The 21,140-nt window shown below is 46.8% G+C and overlaps 2 protein-coding genes across 8 annotated transcripts; both read right to left on the reverse strand.

Annotated features, from left to right (window-relative positions):
- Nucleotides 1–2,753: 2,753 nt before the first annotated feature.
- ZSWIM9 (zinc finger SWIM-type containing 9) lies at nt 2,754–7,436 on the reverse strand. 4 transcript variants are annotated; one of them, XM_033169966.1, is made up of 4 exons: nt 7,263–7,435; nt 6,390–6,492; nt 5,771–6,023; nt 2,754–4,961 (listed from the first exon to the last, which is right to left on the reverse strand). In XM_033169966.1, exons 3-4 carry the CDS (start codon nt 6,016–6,018, stop codon nt 3,590–3,592), a joined length of 1,620 nt encoding a protein of 539 aa, XP_033025857.1. In that variant the 5' UTR covers nt 6,019–6,023; nt 6,390–6,492; nt 7,263–7,435; the 3' UTR covers nt 2,754–3,589. The 4 variants fall into 4 exon arrangements, with proteins under 4 accessions (XP_033025857.1, XP_033025860.1, XP_033025859.1 ...); XM_033169969.1 differs by having other exon boundaries at nt 7,243–7,435; XM_033169968.1 differs by lacking the exon at nt 6,390–6,492 and having other exon boundaries at nt 7,263–7,436.
- Nucleotides 7,437–10,502: 3,066 nt separating this feature from the next.
- On the reverse strand, nt 10,503–20,804 carry LOC117058656 (zinc finger and SCAN domain-containing protein 16-like). Of its 4 annotated transcripts, none has more exons than XM_033169971.1 (4): nt 20,594–20,804; nt 14,436–15,383; nt 13,237–13,366; nt 10,503–11,282 (listed from the first exon to the last, which is right to left on the reverse strand). In XM_033169971.1, exons 2-4 carry the CDS (start codon nt 15,267–15,269, stop codon nt 10,810–10,812), a joined length of 1,437 nt encoding a protein of 478 aa, XP_033025862.1. In that variant the 5' UTR covers nt 15,270–15,383; nt 20,594–20,804; the 3' UTR covers nt 10,503–10,809. The 4 variants fall into 4 exon arrangements, with proteins under 4 accessions (XP_033025862.1, XP_033025861.1, XP_033025864.1 ...); XM_033169970.1 differs by lacking the exon at nt 20,594–20,804 and adding an exon at nt 20,340–20,579; XM_033169973.1 differs by lacking the exon at nt 20,594–20,804 and adding an exon at nt 19,769–20,011.
- Nucleotides 20,805–21,140: the final 336 nt, after the last annotated feature.

The following is a 21,140-nucleotide window of genomic DNA, read 5'->3' on the forward strand; positions in this document are numbered from 1 at the left end:
ATGTGCCACAGGACAGGATAGAAGGGGATGGCAGCTGCTGAAGATATTTGTGTGTGAAATTGATAAGGCTTTCTTTTTAAAAAAGAAATTATGTTGAAACGCTTGCTGTGGCACTATGTAGCCAAGAGCATGTAACCTTAAAAAAAAAAAGGAGACCTGTGAAGCAAAAGGGACAGTGGAAAAGCTACCGGTACATTATCTGGTGCCATGTCTTTTTCAGGGTCCAGACTGAGGAACATCCTTGTGCTTCAGCTGCATAGCAGAGAAGTGCTAGACCTCTTAAGATTAATCAACTTTTTAAAAAAAACACAGTAGGCAAAATTCCTTGTAGCTGCTACATATGTTGCCTGATAGAAAGCAGGGACAAGGCCTCAGTGCCTTTAAAAAGTTGTGGAAAAGGAGAAACTTCAGCAGGAGAGGCTTTTTCCTCATCATTTTTCAGCTGCATCTGAAAGACAAGTTCCCTCTTCTTCCTAACTTTTGAAAGCTCAGGAACCTCAGCAACCAAACATGCGCGTCCATGGTGATGCTCACACGCACCACAGTTTTATCTAGTTTCTTGTGTTCTGCCACATTTTAAATGACCAAGAAACAGAATCCTGTGGCAAGGTTTGTTTCTTTCACCAGGGACAGGCTGGTTGGCCCTTGTTGGCACAATGGTATCTCTGCCTGCGTCCCTTCATTTTGTATAAACAAACGTCGCCACACCTTCTGTTGAAGAAAGGCGTGCGGGGGGGGGGGGAGAGATAGAAAAACGCCGCCCTCATAACGGCGAATGAGACAAACAACGAGCGAATAAACCGTTTTTCGTTTAAAGAACCGCATCCACTGAGAGGAGCAGAGGAGGTGAAATGTATAGGCCGCCCCCCTCAGCAGCCACGTCCAACGGACACGATGGTGGGGGTGGGGGGAACCAAAGAGAATAATACCCGAAGGCCTCTTGGGTCCCTGGGAAGAACAGTAAGAGAAAAAAAGGGGCAGGTGAGGGGACGCCTCCTTGGAGAACAGGTGAGGCTGGGGTGGGGGTGGGGTTGCCACATTCCCGCCATTTCTCCCTCCCCCCTCGCGAAAGGGGGGGGCCCGCTCTCCGTCTCGCGCTGCCCAGTGAATTCCCGCCAAACCTTTACCCCGCCCCTCCCCCCCCTCGTTGCACGCGACAATTACCTGCACGAGCCTCTGCAACGTCGATATGGCTGTCTCTCTTTGCGCCGCTTTGCAAACCTTTCTATTTTTTTTCGCGCGAAAATCCAACCTAAACTCTGACAGGCGGAGCGACGTCACACACTCGACAAACCTCAGCACGCTGGGAAACGTAGTTTTCTGATGTTGGTGTTGGTGGTGGGGGAATCACTCTTCCTCCGTTTCCATCCGTCATTCCGTGGGCATGCTGGGAAATGAAGTCCGATCTGAGGCAGCCAGAGCTTCTTTGTACTACTCATAGCCGGTCTGCGGCATCCTAGGAAATGGATTTATTTATTTAGATAGCACACTCCACTTTTTGATGTGCCTGGCACTCCGAAACTGCTTAGCGAAGTGCGTGCTGGGAAATGTAGTTCAGCTATGTGAGTTTGGGCAGGTGCTGCTGCTGCTGTAATGAAGGCACCATTAAATGATTTAATTCCAGTTTTCAGTACTCTTTTTATAGGACTGTGGCTGTTGCTCCTCTTATTGGGAGAAAACAGACACTACTCATTTGAAGGTGTGTTACAACATTCGGTATTAATGTACAATAGTGGCATGTAACCATGTTAACAGAGGATGAGATGGTTGAGACAGAGGATGAGATGGTTGAGACAGAGGATGAGATGGTTGGACAGTGTTCTCGAAGCTACTAACATGAGTTTGGCCAAAGTGCGAGAGGCAGTGAAGGATAGGCGTGCCTGGCGTGCTCTGGTCCATGGGGTCACGAAGAGTCGGACACGACTGAACGACTGAACAACAACAAACCATGTTAACACTTTAGAACCAAACCAAATCCACTGTTTTTCTGCTCAGTCTTAAAACTGAGAAGGCTTAAGATTTTCTGATCCTGGAAGCCTTTATTCCCAGTGTATTTTTTGTTCAGAGTTTTTACCAACAATATGAAAACAGAAATACAAAATGGTTCAAAACTCTAGCCTAGCCACTAATGTGCAAATAGTCCTGCCTTGCAACGTGCCATTTAACTTAACGTACCCCATCCTTACCTTTTGGGGCCAGGGGTCATCTTTGAAAATCTAAAAAAAAACTGTTGTGGAAGCCACAAAATATCCATTCCACTGAAGAATAGTTGATGGTGCTTGGAAACTGCAATTGGTGCAGAATGCAGCAGCAAGAATGTGGGAGCTTCAGATATATTACACATGTTCTGTACTGGTTACATTGGCTACCTACCGGTATTTGCTTCCATTTGCAATTCTATTTGCTGGCTTTGGCCTTTAAAGCACTAATGGCTTGCAACTACGTTATTGGAAGGATTGCTTGCTCCTGTTATGAGATTGCTTGAGCATTACATGTCTAGTTCCTGCTCTCCGGACTGCTGGTAGGAGCTGCTGGATTGCCAGGTATCAGAAACAGGATCTTCTCAGTGTCTGTTGGCTTTTAAGAAACTTGAAAAAAAATCAGTCCATTGTGGGTCTGAAATTTTTTAGTTGCTGCTGCCTATAAGCAAATCAATGCTTCATTTCTAATGGTTACTTTTATTATTATTTTTTAACTGTACATACATTTCCTTCTGAGGACACAACCACCATGAAATGCAAAATATAAATCTCTGAATGAATAAATAAATGAGTGAATTTATTAGATCAGATAGTCAGATAGCATGGTATACATCCATCCATTTAGATACATTGCTTATTCCTAGGGCTCTGTGCATTTGGCTACTAGGAGAACTAATACAAGCCATAAAATCCACGTTCTGGAGTCAGTGGACATATTTGAGGCGGGGGAATTAAGAAGCCTAGGGGAGAGTTGAGCAGGACTGCTGTTGGTTGGTTGGTGGATGGCCTTTCGGCGACTTCAACCGCTCTCTGCCTCCTCTTATAACTAACAAAATTAGAATATGCTTAACTAGGCCAAACTAGGCACACCTGTTTTTCAGTAGATGGGTTCATGTAACTCTGCACAGGATTGTGCTGCAAATTGCATAAAGTCATGTATACAGAATTTAGATTTCCTCACAAAAAAATGAGCTACCTTGGTGCACAATCTTTACATATGTTTTTAAAGGCAGTGTGTACACAGATCTGCTCACTGAAAATGGTCAGAACTTGGCTTTTTTAAGCTGTGCTTTGACTTGCATAATGAACTAGCATCCTGGGAACACTGGAAACTGCCTTCTACTGAATAAGACGATCGGTCCATTAGTATTGGTCCTAGAATGTGGCAGTGCTCATGTGATGCTTCGTAGTACCCTCCAAACCTTGGGCATATGGCTGGGTACTGGACTTCTGTCCAGCGACGGCTGGTCAGTAGTCTGTCTAGTGCCCCAGGCTGGATCACTTCCACCCAAAGAGGTGCATCTCCCTCGTGCCAGAGTGGCTATTACTGAAGTGGTCACCGGGACTGTGTTCTACCACTTTAATGGACCGGCACTTGGGTAACATAGCTAGCATTCCTCCTGGCTTGTGCAGTCTTGATGCCTATCTGGTGAGGTGGGAAGCAGGCAGGGGTCAAAGAGAGGCTCCCCAACCCAAAGGCGTGCGGCAAAGATGTGCCGGCAGGGCAGCTGGTGAGCCATGTAGATGGAACAGCTGCAAGTGGCCAGGTCCTGGCTCACCAGGAAAGAGCAGGTGCTTCCCTCCAAGAGGTAGCCCTCAGGCGTGTCCTTGAGCTCATAGTGCGCGTGGGGCACCAGGTCCAGTTCCTCGGCCACCAGATCAGCGCTGTCGGGCAGGCAGGCTGTGTGGTACAGCTCAGCCACAGGTGCCACGTTGAACGCCGAAGCCTCCACATGCAGGGCTTGGAGATCTAGCAGGCCCTGAACGCAGGTGGCCAACACCATAGGAGGGGTGAGTGCTGTCAGCAGCTTACGGCGGTGAGTGCTAAGGTGGTCGAGGAAGGAGCATTCCCCGTTCTTCTCAAAGGCCCAGCACTCTACCCACATGCCCTTGTGAGGGTGCCAGTGCTCCAGGAAGTACTGCAAAAAGGAGAGCGGGGCGACATCTTCCAGGTCGCTCAGGTACTGGCTGTAGACCCGCGGCGAGTCAGCATTCGCCAGGTTGAGCAACAGGTTGCGGATCCGGTCCTCCTTCGGCACAGCCAGCTCGCAAGCTCTGCGGTAGAGGGCCTCCAAGACCTGCAGGCGACAGATCTGCACCCGGGCACATGGCAGGATCTCCTCCACCGCGTCCAGCCCTGTGACCCCAGCCCCTACTGTGACTACCTTCACCCTCAACTTGATGTCCGGGGCACTCTGCACCAGCGAAGCCACAATGAATATAAGGAGGTCGGGCAGCCCCTGGCGTGCCAGGCAGTAGGCCACCTCACGCCCGCGCCCATTGGCATCTTGGCAAAGCACAGTGTAGAGCTCAAAGTCCGCATCAAGGCAGGCGGCGCGCTCCAGGAAGAGGCGAGCCGGGAAATGTTGCACAAGCTTGCGCATGTGTGAGGTGGCCAGGAAGATGCTGTTGAGGACAGCCACATCCTCCTGGAAGACAAGTTTGACTTTGGCCCCTGGATCTGCCTTGAAGAGAGCGTCCAGAACAGCCAGGAGGTCGCACATGCCCTTGTCTTTGGCTTTGCTGTAGTCCTCCAGGTTCCAGATAAGGTCAGGTGCCAGAAAGCGCTTGGAGATGCTGTTGGTGATGCGGATTGGCAGCCCTAGGCTGGCCCTCAGCTGGTGCCGCTTGAAGTGATGGGCAAACTCCAGCTCCGAGAGGCGGTGGTTGTGCTCCAGGTTGGCCTCAATCACCACCAAGCGGTCCTTCTTGGGGCCCAGGCGCAGAGTGATGGAGGCTGGGCAGTCAATCTTCTCACTGCTGCAAAGGAGGAGATGGGGGGGGGGGGAGAAGGGTGTTTGTTTAGTAAGAAGCGATAGCACTATTGACACTGGACTCCAATGGATGCCGGTAGGAACTGCTGTCACTGCCAATCCCTCCCTGTCTGGGGTCCCCCTCCAATGCAGGAAATATTTCACATGGAGTGGGGGGAAATAAAAATATCTCACGTATATTGTGGATTTTTCGAAAGAAATCTTCCACGGCTTCATTTTAATTTTTTTTAAAAAACTGAATGTATTGTAGTTTAGCCACCCAGAGTGGCTGCGGCAACCCAGCCAGATGGGCGGGGTATAAATATTATTATTATTATTATTATTACTACTACTACTACTATTATTAGCAGTGCTTATGTCAAAAAAGGCAAAGAGGGCCAACCAATTCTGTAGGTTTTATTCAGAAGTGCATGCCTTAATTCTGCACTTATACACTTGGGATTTTTAATTCAGGAGCAATTACAGCACAAGGAATATCTTGTTCAGTGAGTCCCTATGAAGAAATCCTAGGGTTTTGCTTTCTATAGAGCATGGATAAGCAACCTGCGCCCCACCAGAGCTTGCTGGACTACAGCTCCCAACGTCCTTGCCCACTGACTTGGGCTGGTGGAATCCAAAAGCATCTGGAGGCTAAGCTATAGAGGAACAATCAATGTCTCTTTGAGGGTCTCAATGATACTGGGGGAATAGGAATCGGAGAGAATTTTAGCTTGTAAATGTCTCGGAGCATGGGGCCTGCGCAGTAGTAGCATGCGCACAGAGGGCATTATATACTCAAACACACGATGGACTTACAGGCGGTTTCGTTGCACCGTGCTCTGCCCCACATAGGTCCCGCTGTGCTTGCAGATGAGACGCACGAAACGGAAGCGGAGTGTCTCGGCGAGGCTGGGCTGATAGTGCGGAGGGTTCTGGCGCAGTGAGATCAGTGGCTTCAGGCTGGCGATGATGAAGAGCACTTTGTGGTTTTCGCACCAGTCGTCGAAGAATGTGCTGAACTGGTGCCAGGTGTGAAACTCCCGGCCCAGGCCGAGGTCCCCCATGGCATCTGTGAGCAGAGGTGCACAGTCATTCAAATCATAAGAGAAAGCAGGAGGAGGAGGCAGTGAGATTGGCGGTTCCAGTGATGGAATTTGTAGCTAGCAATTCCACCCCCCCCCAAAAAAAAACCTTCATATGTCTCTTAAGACATCTTCTGTGATCTAACCTTTCCTACAAGATGCATATCTCCATATTAAAATGCATGCTTTTGTATTTTGTTTTAGACACATACACTATTTAGATCCCACAAATCTGGATACATGTTCTTGTTAAGTAGTTGAAGTTGCAATCCTATGCACACTTCTCTGGGAGTAAGTCATATAAGGAACTGGACTGCAAATCTGGTACACAATTAAGGAAGCTAGTACAGTACCTGCCAAAGTGAATATGCTTAAAGTCTTTTCTTTACAGAGATCCAGTATCCACTGGCAATCATGCCATGAAGACTTGTTGCCACTCTTTGGAGAAAAAGTAACCTGGAGAAAAACACATATGAAGATTTATAAAAGTACCAAATATGGGAATATTTTGAACTACTAGTAATTACCATGCCCATTGGAGGTTGTTGGTGCCTCTGAATTAAGACTGTAAGTAGCAAGAGATGTGATGCCGTTTTGGGAGGTGCCCATTGCAAAGCTGAGGCAGGGCAGGGGATGCACTGCAGCTGTCATATCTAAGTTGTGACAACGTTCATGTACTACAAGAAGTATGTCTGCGTACATGTGCAAGAATGGAAAAGTTAATGGCACCTGTCACTTGGGCTCACCCAAATGGACTGCAGTTAGTAGGAAACTGAAAACAGTTATTCCCGGGCTGGCACATATAAAGCATGATGACGGTTTGCACAAATCTGAACACACCCACACACCCATTAATACATGCACACTCGCTCACTTGCTCACATTTATTCACGCATGCAGACACAACAAAAACATGCATCCTATGCTGCAAGAGACATAAATGTGTGCATTTAATCCATACTGCAGTAAATGCAAAAATATATATATGCCTGTATGATGAGAAAGGGGAACATATGCTGCAATGAAAGTGCACGTATTTATGCATGCATTTTATAAGATCGGCCAATTCGGAGCTGTGCGCTCTGGGGCCCCGACTCCCACCCTTCCAGTTTCAGAGAGCGCCCCCAGCTGTCTCTGGGAGTCCCAATCTCGTGTTACTCTCCGCACCCCCTCCGCCCGGCAAAGGACCCCGGATCGGACCCATCCCTGGCCGGCTGTCTCCTTACCCCCTCCAGCACACCTTGGATCTCTGCCTGTCCGGGATGCGGCCAGAGAGCCAGGCCCGCTCCCAGCGAAACAAACCCGGGCGCTCCGTCTCCCGCTTGCTGATTCCGGCTGGGAGACGGAGGCGAGCCGCGAGCTCCGCCTGCTGGAGCTTCCAGCAACGCAGCCTGCTCGGTGGACGGCAGCACTGCGTTGCCGAGAAAGGGCAAAGTCTAGGTGGCTGGCGAGTGGCGGAGCAGAAGGGAAAAGATCACGAGGAGAGAAGAGGGTGCCTCTGAGCATGTGCAGAGTGCGTTCCCGTCGCTTACCGGGCCAACACCAAGCCGTGCACCCAAGATTGAGAACTGAACTGGGCTTCGAACTGGGAAGGCGCAGTAGCTCGGCAATCCCGGCGCGCCAGATGACCGGGGGCGGGAGCCGGGTTCGAACCCCGACTTAGTGACGGGGGTTCAAGTTATGCTAGTGACTTTTTCCACTCAGCCTTACAGACCTCAGATAAAGAGGGAAACTGCTGCGCTCCTCGAAGGAAGAGCAGGGCAAACATGTCACGAATTAATAATGCATGTACACACACCGGCTTCTTGCTGGAGCCTGGAGGTTACGTCGTGAAATATCTTTGAAGGGAGGCTGGCTGATGTTGCCTTACTTTGCACGTGCTCTTTATTACCGTGGCGCGAAACAAGTTTTGTAGCTGTAGTCTTCTCTACAAACAAACTAGGGGGGAAGCTGCACTTGTTGAACTTCCGCCTGAGGGCCAGCTGCTAAAAAGCACAGGAGAAAAGACGGCATGGGCGTGTTATTGTGTGGCCCGACTTTAGGCTACTGAGGGCGGTCCTCTTGTTTGAAAGGCTCTCTCGCCCTCGCCTAGTTTAAAAATTGCTCATCAGCACAGGGACAGCCGACTGAGCGGGTACTCAAGCCCCTCCCTTGAGATAGATTTCATTTCTATTATAGAAACGTACGCCAGTATAAATGAGTATATCCAAATCTGTTTCCTTCCTTTCTGAATCGTTAATTGGCCACCTAGTGCATTTAGGAAGTGCCTTCACTTTGCTCCTGGCGCAGAAGCGCTGTCGTCTTGACACGTCGCCGCACGGCAGCTCGGACCCCACGGCACTCAATACAGGTGCCAGGGCGGACCTGACGAGCCAGGGAGAAGAGTCCGGACTGCAGTTGAAATGAATGGAGCTGGCGCTGCCGGTCGGAGAAACAGCTCTCCAGAGCCAGCGAAAGAGAGCGAAGGGTGAGCCTCGCCTCCCTCCCCCCAGCGGATTGACAAGCACCTCGGCCACTCGCGAGGGCGCATTTGGGAGAAAGATGCGCAATTCTGCTCTGGCCGGGGCGCGCAGCTCACCTTGGCTTCATTACTACGCGAGCAGCTCTCGAAGGTGGGCGCGTGGAGAGATTACAGAATGGGCTGCCAGGGCTCAATCTGCGCAAGGTTGGGTGCCTGGGCAGACAGACAAGGTGCTGGAGAAAAGATTGCTGTGGTTGATGGGGGGGGGGGGAAATATAGGATTTGTGCAGAGTCAGAGCTGTCAACCTTCCTTTTTTTGTATTGGGAAACCATAGCTGTCAACTTTCGCTTTTTTTGCAATGGGAAAACGGCGCTGGAATAAGGGAATTTCCTGCAAAACAAGGGGAAGTTGACAGCTATGTGCAGAGTGTGTGAAGGAGTGTATGGATGCTCAGGACCACAGCCATCAAACGTGCAGAGTCCTTTGGGAAAGGTGTTTGTTATTCGTTAAAACAATTTCTTCTATAACACTGACAGGAGACTTTAAAATAAAACAAGCATTATCAAGGAGGAGGATTTGGTAATCATCTCGATATTTCTATTCTTAAAACACTTTGGCAGCTGGGCCCAGTACAGTGCAATTCTATATGCATGTCAACTCAAGACTAAAGTCCCTGCCCCCAGTAAGTTGAGTGGGACTTATTTCTAGGTAAGTTAAGTGTATACAGAATTGGGAATCTTAATTCTGCTTTGTGAGCTCTTTTCACGACAACAATTATGTAACACAGGTTCTATTCGTTGTCTGTGGGTTATAAACTAAGACGTAACAACTGAAGGATAGTTGTAGCCATGTTAAACAGGATATGTAGAATTAAACTTTGTTATTACAACATTAAACTTTTTTTTAATGTGCAAACTACACAAAAATAAAGCTTTAATAAAAATTTTTTACGAAAACAATTCCTTTTTTTCTTTCTCTCTTTTTTTTAAAAAAACCCTAACATTTACATATGCAGCTATAACCATTGCAGGTTTCCAAACATGCAATTTTGGTGTATCAACAGTGTTACAGGGGTTAAAACTGGTAGTGTTAGAAAGGCTTGAAATACTGAAACGTGTTTTGACAGGCTTGTACAAATAAACGGAGGCAGAGTTCCAAAAGTTACGTCAGCCATACGCAGTAGGATTTTTTTAAAAACTCCCCCCACCCTTTTGAATACCAGACCTCCCATTTCTTATCACAAACTACCAGTACTTCTGAAATGCTTTAGTGGTATGGAAAGCTGTTATTTGAGGGGGGGGGGGACATGAGTCCAAGGTCCCCCTTGGGCATGTGAAACTATGGAGACTCTTAATTTTTAAAAGTAAAAAAGAAGAAGTAAAAGTAAATTAATTGGGTGGGGAGAAAACTAGTGGAAGAGGGAGATCTCCTGCCACAAACTGTAAAAGGATAAGTTTGAATGGACAACAAATATTCTTTATGAATTGCTCCACTTCTAAAATTGAGAGGCTATGAAAAAAGAAACACAAAGAAAAGTTGAATGTCAGTAGAACAGATCTCCTCCACGTTGCAATAGTGAGTATGGTTTGTTAAAGACCACCATGGAGGAAGTGGTTTGTTTGAAGGCCTTTGAGGTAACACATTACCAGGAGTTTGCTCCGAACTAACAGAATTCTGACTATGTCACTTCTTAGCCAAAATATGATTGGATAGCACCCACCCACATGGCTTTCCAGGTCATCCAATACAGATACTTTGAGCTTGCATTCCTATTTATGATAAGACGTTTTGAGGGTGAAGCTTATCTTTTTCACTGCTCAGATTTCAATATTCAGACAGCTCTTCAGTTGAAAGGCGTGTATGGACAAGATGCCTTTCAATCACATTGCGTTTGTGTGTAGTTTTTACTAGTTCCGCATGCAGGTCCTGTGCAACTGACACAACAGGGATCCTTGTCCATCTTTGCTCTCTTTCACAACGGCACGAGGAGGAGCAAATATTTCCCGCTGTAGATGCAGGTTGGGGCTTCTTTGCCTTATTCCACCCCACTCGCCTCCATAAACTGACAAACATCCAAAGGAAAACAAACAAACATACATACATACAACCCATCTGAGCTGCTGAAGGCATTCTTTGCTTCGATTATGTTAAAGGCAACCACCTCATCATCAGAAGGCAGTTCCTGATTCTAAAGAGTTCCAGGACAAAAATAAAAAAAGATCCCCTAGGTTTAGAGTATTTCCTAAAATAAAAAATAAAAAAAAATTCTCTACATTCAAGTCAGCTACAATTCCCGCCTTTGCCTTCAAAGTCAGCTGAAGGGCACTTCTCTCTCCTGCATGCTCTGCTCTGTGCTGAACTGCAGCCCGAAACTTTCTGCGCATTCGCAACACCCGTCCTTCCTGTCGTGGCCCCCCTGGCCCGAATTCCACTTTGCGTTCTTCCCGCAAAGTGAACAGCAGCTCGCTTCCTCCCGCAGGTGGGTTCTCATGTGGTTCACCAGGTTGAATTTGTGCAGGAACCTTTTCCCGCATTCGGTGCACTGGTGGGGCTTGACCCCAGTGTGGACCCTCCGGTGCCTGGTGAGGGTGGATTTGCGAGAGAAGTTCTTCCCGCATTCGGGGCACGGGAAAAGCGCGTCTTGCTTTTTCGCAGGCTGCTGGCGGTCGACGTTCTGGCAGGCAAACTGGGCTGGCTGCAAGGCGGGGAGTATCCGGCTTCTTTGCTTCTTTATGCCTTCCTGTATTAGAAAGCCCCCCTCGTTTTTGGTCTGGATGTCTTCACCTGTTGGATCGAAAGAAAAATTCCTATTTTATGCAAGCTATCAGACTAGTAGAAACACTTGATAATTTTGCTGCTGGAAAGAAGGTGGTGTGTGAGAGAGAGAGGTGCCAAAAGCTGAAGGGTTGCTGCTGGAAGGCATGCAATCTGATCCATAACCTATTGCTTCGCCTCCCTTCCTAAATATGTGGGGTGTAGTTAAGATTCTACACTGGCAAGGGAGGCAGAAGTTTATTTAGGGTGGCCTACATGGTTCTTCTCTATCCTTTATAACCTCAATTAAGCATTTTAATTGCGCTCCATTTTTTTTAAAAAAGGAAATACTTATTACGGATTTTTTTTTTGCTTTATCCTGAATTTAAATGTTGATGGTGGTTTGCTCCTGTTATGGAGCAGCTATATACAGGTGAAACTCGAAAAATTTGAATATCATGGAAAAGTCCATTTATGTAAACAATTGTTTTCATTAGCTACTGGAGTTTAATATATGAGATAGACTCATGACATGAAAGTGAGATATGTCAAGCCTTTATTTGTTATAGTTGTGATGATTATGGCATACAGCTGACGAAACCCCCGAAGTTGAAATTGTTAATTTGGGATTCTCATCAGCTTTGCATGTCATGAGCCTATCTCATATATTAGTTTCACCTTTTAAGTTGAATTACTGAAAGAAATGAACCTTTCCACGATATTCTAATTTTTTGAGTTTCACCTGTAAATGTAGCAAGTGAAACAAATAATCCTGTAAGGAGAGCTGGCGGCTGCACAGTGACACAATGAGCTTCACGGCCGAGTGGGGATTTGAGTCCTATTTCAATACTATAATCATTACTGAACACTGGCTGTCAACTCTGCACATGCCCTGGAGCTATCACCTCCAGTTAGTTACTTATTTACATAATTTATAACCTGGACGTTCAACATAAATTAATGCATCCAGAGTGGTTAACAAAGTAGCAAGGAAAGTATACTTAAAATAATAATAAATCATACAACAAACCATTCCAAACAGACAGGAACCACCCAAAATTGTACAGTGTTAAACATGCTAAGAGATTAGCAGCTCTTAACAGTCTGGGAAAACAGAAATGTTTCTGCCTGGTTTTTAAATTTTAGTACCAAGGGGACTGCCTACAGAGGACATTCCAAGGCTAGGAACCACCACTGAAAAAGCGCACTCTCTGGTTGCCACCCTCTGCACTTCAGATGATGGGGGAATCCTGAGAAACGCCTTATACAGTATATGATGATCTCAGTGGACAGGCAGACTGATGCAGGAAGAAGGCAATGTAAAGGTATTTCAATCTTTAACCGTGTAGGCTTCAAAGGCTAGGACCAACACTCTGAATTGCACAAAGCATAGAGAGAAACACCTAAGATCATGCTAACACAATTAATGGTACTAGGTTGGATCCAGACTTGGGCTGCAATCTTATATCCACGTCACTTGGGAGTAAGCCCCGTTGAACTTAATGGGACTTGCTTCTGAGTAGATGCGCATAGTTTTGCACTACAAGCTAATTGCACTTGGTTCCCAAAGAAATCAAGTGTAACTAACTTTTCACTTGGGTTTTAATGGGAACTGAGTAAAACTAAGTTAGTCTGCATGTAACCCATTACAAATATGAGTCTTAGCACTGAAAATAGGACTTAGCCTCATGACCTCTCTCAAATGAGTTCCACAGAAATATGCCATTTTAGACATAACTGAGGCTAAGTGTGACTTCTTTGAAGTGCAGAATGAATGCACAACAGAGGTACCACGTGAGCCTATTTTTCTCCGATCCAAGGTACTGCACAACACACTGGCTTCCTTGTGTTAATAATCCCAGAGCTGAGAACCCAGAGAGGGAGGGAGGACATATTCCAAAGGGGGGGGGAGAGAGAGAGACAGTGAAAAACAGTATAGGAGAGCAACCCATTAATGCTCTCACCTCTATTGCAAAATCCTTACCCAATGAAGTGGCATTTTCATTTGCCTCCTCCTTGGCATCTCTGCAAAGCATCGTCTGCCTGGTGTCCAAGGGCACTTGCTCAGTTTCTGGGAAGCTCACAGCCTCCTCGAGTACAAAAGGCCCCAGCACCTGAAAAAGCAGCAAGGAGCCCATTCAAGCCAGAGAGGGGTATGTGCATAAGATCATACCATTGTAGAATTGGACATGTCAGTTCAAAAAAGACACAGGCTACAGGTTCAGTCCCTGGAGCCATCACTTTAAAAGGAGCACAGATTGGAAGGCAAGCAAGGAAAGAGCTGTGTCTGGAAAGCAACATTCAGTTGGGGGGGGGGGGGGAGAGAGAGAGAATGTGCATGTGTACTGGACTAGGTGGGCAGAGGCCTGATTCAGGGCTCATTCAAACGTGCACAATGAAGGGGGAGGCTTGAATTAACAGTGCAGGAGTTAAGGCATGGCTCCTGTTGCTTCCTCACATGCACTGCTGTCTCATTGTTAACAACAGAGAAACGAATCAGTTTAGCAAAGGACTTCACATTTAACAAAATGAAGCTTCTACGTTGATGTTAGCCATTTCGTTTGCAAGCCGCTTTTAACCGCAGCGTACAGAAAAGTTAAAACGAAACGAACTTCCCCCACATACCCTTCCTGTGAATATAGCTTCCAAACGGGACATGATTTCCACATCTATCACACAAATCTCTCTGTATGTAAAACTTGTAGTGGTATAGTACCTCTGTCTGTGAGAACGGTACACCTCAGTTATGTACATTCTGTTATCTTGGTGTGTATTCTGGGATTGAGAGCATGCAGTACATACCAAGTGAAAAATTTAGAATCATGAAATCAGCTTATAGTGTTTTTGGTTGTTGTTGTTGTTTTTAAACTATGTGTAAGCCTTACGAAAGTTGTCCAATACTGGATGAAATATTACGAGCTCAAAAGAAAAGTCAGGAGTTTCTAGCCTTCAGAGCATGGCACATCAGCACCCACATAGCAACCACTGGCTCTTTGAACATACTGTTAGGGTTTTATATGCATTCTTGTGCACAAATGGCAAAGAAAAGCTTTTTAATAAACATAAAATTGATATTCCCCAGGGTTCTGTGCAAGCATTTTGATCTTGCAGTGGACCTCAGCAACATGATCACAACCCTGCAGCTTCCTAAAACTCCCAGTTACTACTACAATAAGTTCTCACCTGCTGATCCCACCTCTCGCCTTCCTGCTGCTTCAGCAGGAAATGCTCTGCCAGGGTCACGGCCTGAACGCAGGTCTTGGGGCGATATTCCTGAACCCAGTCCTGCATTTCCTCTGGCAGGATGGTCAGGAACTGCTCCAGGACCAACAGCTCCACAATCTGCTCCTTGGTGCGGCTTTCTGGCTCCAGCCAGCGGTGGCAGAACCCGCGCAGGCGGGCGCAGACCTCGCGAGGGCCCTCGGCCTCCTGGTAGCGGAAGTGCCTGAAGTTCTGGCGCTGCCTCTCCAGGCTGACAGCATCCTCTCGCAAGATGGCGGCCTTCACTTTCCCATAATCCCCGCTCTCTCTGGGATCCAAGTTATTGTAGGCCTGGAGCGCGGCTCCATTGAGGGCGGGCATGAGCCGCGTCACCCACTGTTCCTTCGGCCACTTGCAGGCCTCAGCTACGTCCTCAAAGGTAGCCAGGTAGGTTTCAACGTCTTCTGTCAATGTGAGTTCTGGCACTTGCAGGTTCCTCCACGCCGGCGACTGAACTGGCGTGAGATCTGGAGTTGGCAATTCCTGTTGCCCCTGAATCTCCCACCGCTGGGGTGTTTCTAGTCGTTCGCTCCTGGTCTGCTGAGGTGTTATCAGCCTTAGGCCGCCTCCAGCTGTCCCAACCTGCACAATACGATAGGTTTTTACTGGACCCTCTGATATCCCCAGTGCATCAGAACCCATTGGGTCTGGCTCCTTCTCCATTTTCACCGACGGCTGCACTCTTTGCTCCAGTGGTGCCGGACAATGGAGATACTGGGCTACCATATTCCGCTTGGCTGTCATTTTCCTCCTCATTTTTGAATCGGTTTCTGAGTTTATGTGGCCTTTCACTAGGGTTTCCAACACCCAATTTGCCACTAGGAGAGCCTATCAGCTGCGGAAAACTCCTTAGGCTGTCTTGATGCCAACCTGGAGGGGTGATAACCACACCAAAAATGGTAAGAATTAGAATCATTTAAATTGTAATTTCAGCAACATTATTATCAAGGCAGCAGGCTTCAATCAATCCATAGGTCAGCAAGGGTTCTAAAAATCTACCAGTTTGCTAGTCTCCTGAAAGAGATTTCTTATGCTTGAAATATCATATTAGCTAGAATGAAGGCACAGAAAGTTCAGGCAAAACAAACAAGCAAAAACAATCTGATTATGTCTTCTGAAAAGGGTGTGTAACAGTGGTATTTGAAAATAAGCAACACATTTCTTGCAAACCTCTTAAGAGGTTTTACAACAGTCAAGCAGTATACGTTTTGTAAAATAAACAAGCACATCTTTTGGCTCCTTCTGCATCAAAAAGCTGGCTTGGTTACGTTTAAAACTGTCTCCAGAGGCAGCCCTACATATAACACATTGCAGTAATCTATCCTAGAGGTTACCGAAGCATAGACAACATTTGTTAGGCTATCCTTGTCCAGATAGGAGTGCAGCTGGGCCACCAGCTGAAGCTGATGGAAGGCACACTGTGCCACTGAGGCTATCTGAGCCTCAAGCAACAGCAAGGCATCCAGAAGCACCTCCAAGCTGCATACCTGCTCCTTCATGGGGAGCATAACCCCACCAAGAGAAGGCGAACCTATTACTTTTTTCCACACCAGAGAAATCTGGTAACACGTAGTGCGATTCTGAGCCAGATCTTGGGGCTGCTTTCTTTCCCCCCTGCCCACACACATTTGTTCATCTCAGCACCCTGCAAATGTATTAACTGATACATTTGTTAAACTAACATATATGGCAACCCTACTATGCCCTGTTCAAAAACCACTGCAATCAAATCAAACGAGAAGCAAAGCAGGATGAAGTCAGGAAAGGACATAAAAATGAAACACAGGGTGCTTTTTGAGGGGAGGGGAGGAGAGTGGGTAGATCTTACTAGTCTGATTTCTTCACGTGCTCTCAATGGTGCTTCTTGCCAACCAAGAAGTCCAGCGAGCATCAGCTTGCACACTTCCAAGTCCACCCAAGTGTTCTCCACAGCTGTCTCAGATGGTCAGTGCCTCACCCCCCACTTCTTGCCTTTGCAATTCCCATTGCTTTCTGGAATTGATGGCATCACTCCTCTTCGCCCTCCCCCTACCCACCTTGAGCATGCTCAGATCAAATGGGCTGTGCAACTGACTAGGCCTCATTGCACCCATGTGGTCACAGACCACTTTGTATTTCCCACAAACAGTAGAGCACTGTTAAGAATGTATGCAATTGGCCCGAGCATTGCAGACAAAAGCCCAGCCCAGGAGAGAGCATTGGCTTCACAAAAGAAGGCCATCAACTTAGCCAGACTCCTTTCTTTTCCAGGATTCTGCCCCCCACCCATGCACAGTAATCACCTTCACAAAAACATGCGCATTATTATCTGCCCACAGTGCTTAGTTTCTATGGCCACATGCATACCAGAGTTTATACTTTTTTAAAAAGTTGTTTAAGCCTCTAGGCAGGCCTAAAGTTTTTTTTTTTTTTTTAAAGCCATCTATGTGCAGGGATTAGCACATTCTTAAGAACATTATCACTTAACTACAGCAAAAAGATAAATTCTGTGCCTTTAAAAAACCACATTAGAAGCACTTTCCTGCTATTGGGAGACGCTGAGGTAGTAAAAGTTTACCAGTTGACTTCTGTTGGTCATGCAGCTGTGAAATACCTGAAACAGTCACTTTTAAAAAGAGCGAGTATTGTTTACCTCATACTCATCACATCCTTCTACTTCACATAATTAAACCTGAGTATTAATACCACCCTCTGGTTCCACAGGTTTAACACAGATTTAAAAAAAAAAAAAAAAAAACGCCACACAATCCCCCCCCCCCCCCTGCACATAAGCACCTATTCAAAGGGTGAGGGAAATGGTATGCTTTAACCACCCATTTTGGGATTTATAGGAAAGAGCTGCTCATTCTAAATAGACTTGGGAAGGAGATGGGGGTCACCATATGCAGCAGAATGAGGTGGGAATATCCTGGGTCAATAGAAACGGCAGTATCATTTCTGATTGTGGGAATGGGCAACATTTGCACCTCGAATAATAAGAAATTTAAAAGGTCAAAACAACAACAACCCACAGGCACCTGGGAAGTTGACGCAGTAGGAAATGGTCTGAGATTGACTCCTTAAATTGCTAAGTTTTTTTAGTTTTACCCGCAGGAAGCTTGGCAATGGGAGAGACAACAAAAATGCCCTCGCCTTTGGTCTGAAGTGGTGTAACCCACCCCACCTTCTCTAGATTCTACCACCAGCTCATTCTGCCACTTGAGGAGACCCAGGCCCCAGGGACAGCCTAACTGAGTTCAGCAAAACACCTGAGAAATTACACACTGGGTTGGCTTGTGAGAGCTCCTCAATGATGTATGCTGCATAAATTAAAGTGCTGGAGCTTCCAAGAAACCTTTCCCTCCACTCGACGTCACCTGTGCCTTTTTTCCCCTGGGCCCCAGTGCTCCTAACAAACTACCGGTGCATGACAGGAAGCAATTGAACAGGTGCAGCAATTCAGAGCCAGAAGAGGTTGATAGGGAAAAGTTTGTTCTGCCAAGTTTCTACCCCTTATGCAGCTGTTGAAAGACAAAGAATGCCTGCCAGATGGTGGCTGCCCTAATGCTCAGGAAAATGCACTTTGCACACGTTCAGAGGCACCCTCTATAAATTTTATCAATAATAATAAGTACTAAATTACCTCAGCAATCAGCATAGTGTAAGTATGATTTCCAGGTTCCAAAATTAAAGCCTGGTTTAAGCTCTGAATGTGACTATGATTGATGGGTTAATCAGCTGCATCGAGAGGGAGGCTTTATTTACAACTGATAATAGGTAACATTTTAAACTTTCTGATGGTAAGAGCTCTTCGGCTGTGGAACAGACTCCCTTTGAAGGTGGTGGACTCCTGTATTGGAGGTTTAGAAGCAGAGGTTGGATGGCCTTCTGTCATGGATGCTTTACGGTAGTTGAGATTCCTGCATTGCAGGGGGTTGGACTAGATGACCCTCGGGGTCCCTTCCAACTCTACAATTCTACGTTTCTATGACTGTTTGAAATATAGCATGGTTTAGCTTCTTATAAGACATTGAGCTATTACTCAGCATCTATTCCCTCTAGAAAACAGGAACAATATTTGAGTTACATTGCATTATGGCTGAATGTGTTTTAATTGATTGTTTGATTTGCATATAAATAAAACAGTAGTTTTGGAGGGAGAAAGTATTCTTCCTTTGTTTGTATGTGACATTTTAGAATAGGGATTAACTTCTGTGTGGGTGTGAAGGGGGAAAGATCACCATTTAATATCTTGCCCCTATTTGTCAGGGATGGCTTTGCACCTGGGTGGCGCTGTGGGTTAAACCACAGAGCCTAGAGCTTGCTGATCAGAAGGTCAGCGGTTCGAATCCCCGTGACGGGGTGAACTCCCGTTGCTCAGTCCCTGCTCCTGCCAACCTAGCAATTCGAAAGCACGTCAAAGTGCAAGTAGATAAATAGGTACCGCTCCGGTGGGAAGGTAAACGGGGTTTCCGTGTGCTGCTCTGGTTCGCCAGAAGCGGCTTAGTCATGCTGGCCACATGACCCGGAACCTGTACACCGGCTCCCTCGGCCAGTAAAGCGAGATGAGTGCCGCAACTGGACCTAATGGTCAGGGGTCCCTTTACCTTTAAGTTGCAGTTAGTTAATCAATTACAGATTGCAGCTTTAACTAATATCACAAAAAGAAACACCAAGTTCTAAAACACTTTGCATGCAGTTTGTAACAAGGCACCGTGCAAAATCTCCAATCACCTTTACCTCATTTCCTTACATCTACCCCCCCCCACCCCCGTAAACAGCAGGAATCGCTTTACAATGCCCAGTCCAGATTTCAAAACAGAAGATACAGTAAATGATTGCCATGCTGTGAATCAATAAATAATTCTCCCCACTTTAGGGGAGCTCTGCACAACTATTAATTGTAGAAAAGGAAATTTTGGCAGGTGCAATTCTTCCAACCCCTTCAGTGCTATTGCACTAGGACACCCTGTCCCTGCAGAAACTTCCAGTCCAAAGCTCACAAGCAATCCTATGCACGTTGACTCAGCAGGAAGCCCCACCGTGTTCAGTGGACCTTACTCCCTAGTAAGAATGTTTAGGATTGCAGCCTCAGTTTATCAACGCTAAAGCAAAGAAAAAGTGCATGGTGTTCACTCTGCAGAACAAATAGATGTAGCTACCTAGTCTTCACACCTTATTAAGGCTATAACTTAAAACATATCTGCCTGAGAGCAAGTCTCAATGAACCCTGATTTACTTCCGAGCAAGCGGGCGCAGGATCAGACTGCACAGACCTAGGCGACCGGTTTAGTGGGGCTTGGTCCCAAAGAAGCGTGCATAGGATTCCGGGCATATTTATTTAATGACTTGACTGAAGCCGCTTTCTTGCCAGCGTTACTGGTGAGCGTCCTTAACTCCTCCCATTGCTCCCGCAGGGTCATAAAACAGGCTATTAAGAAACATTTCTAAACCCTCCTTTGACAGCCGAAATAAATTAACGTTCCTCCCCGCAAGATCTCATTCTAACCAGATTTTTAAGTGCTCTGGACTAGACTCTCTCTGTCTCCCCACCCCGCTATTCAATCTAGTCAAAGGGAAGCAAGGGAGCACTTTTTCAAAGCAGCAGGTAGTAACGCAGTAAATAAGGGACAGATGGTTTCCGCCTCCCCCCCCCCCCACCTTCGCTCCCCGGAGAAAGTCATTTCTCCATCCAGCAAGTTTGCAGGTTATGCAGAACTCTTCGCCCGGCAGCTGATGCGCTGCTCATTTCTACGGTCTGCGACTGCACAAAACAAACGGGGGCAGAGGAGCAGGTGCAACCAGGTACCCAGAGCATTGCAGCAGCTCAGGACGAGGCAACTATACCTTTGGTGAGCCCTGGCTGAAATTAAAGTTCTGCCCGGCAGCATGCACTAAACACAAATCACGGCAGGGTGGCTAAAGGGTGCAACGCTCATCTGTGTCTAGTGGTTCTGAAAATGCAACTTTCGCCAGGGCGGCTGCTGCGGCTGCTGCTGCTGCGGGCTATTCTGCTTGAGCTTCTGCCGGCGGTTAATTTCCAAATAATAAAAAAAGAGGTACCGGGGCTCAGAGCTGCCCGGAAACCACATCCCTCTGACCTGGGAAGTCCTTCCCCCTGGTGATCCCAGATGTGTGGGAAATTGGCCGTGGTTATGCAGTGGCGTTGGCAAAGCACGTTGTCTTATGTTCAGAGGCACTTTCCTCTCGCTTGCTCTTTCATTTGTTCCCGGCGATGAGCTTCCCGGCGTTGGAGAAAAAAAGGCACTCGGCGCTCAGATCCGTTTCAAACGAAGCCTTAAATTTTTGCTAAGTAAGACGAGAAAGGGTTAACGGGCGGAGCTCTCTGGGTCCTAGAGCCGCCCCGGTTCTTTTGGAAGTAGGGGCTTCCTTTTCCCGCTGCACAACTGAGGAATGCAAGAGCTTTTCAGAGTGAGCTGGGGTGGCTATAACGGGGACAAAATCGGTGTGTGTGTTGATGATGGATAAAGAAAGCCAAACAGAACAGATAAGCTACAGCTGGGTTTTTTGTTTTTTTACCAGTATGGAACAAACTGCGCTCCGATTTTGCGCATATCGACTTGGAAGTTCCTCTAAGCTCCTTGGGTCTTATTCCCAGCAAATGTGAATAGGATCGCAGCCTCAAAG

This window comes from Lacerta agilis, chromosome 14 (genome assembly GCF_009819535.1).
Source record: "Lacerta agilis isolate rLacAgi1 chromosome 14, rLacAgi1.pri, whole genome shotgun sequence".
Classification (NCBI taxonomy): domain Eukaryota; kingdom Metazoa; phylum Chordata; class Lepidosauria; order Squamata; family Lacertidae; genus Lacerta; species Lacerta agilis.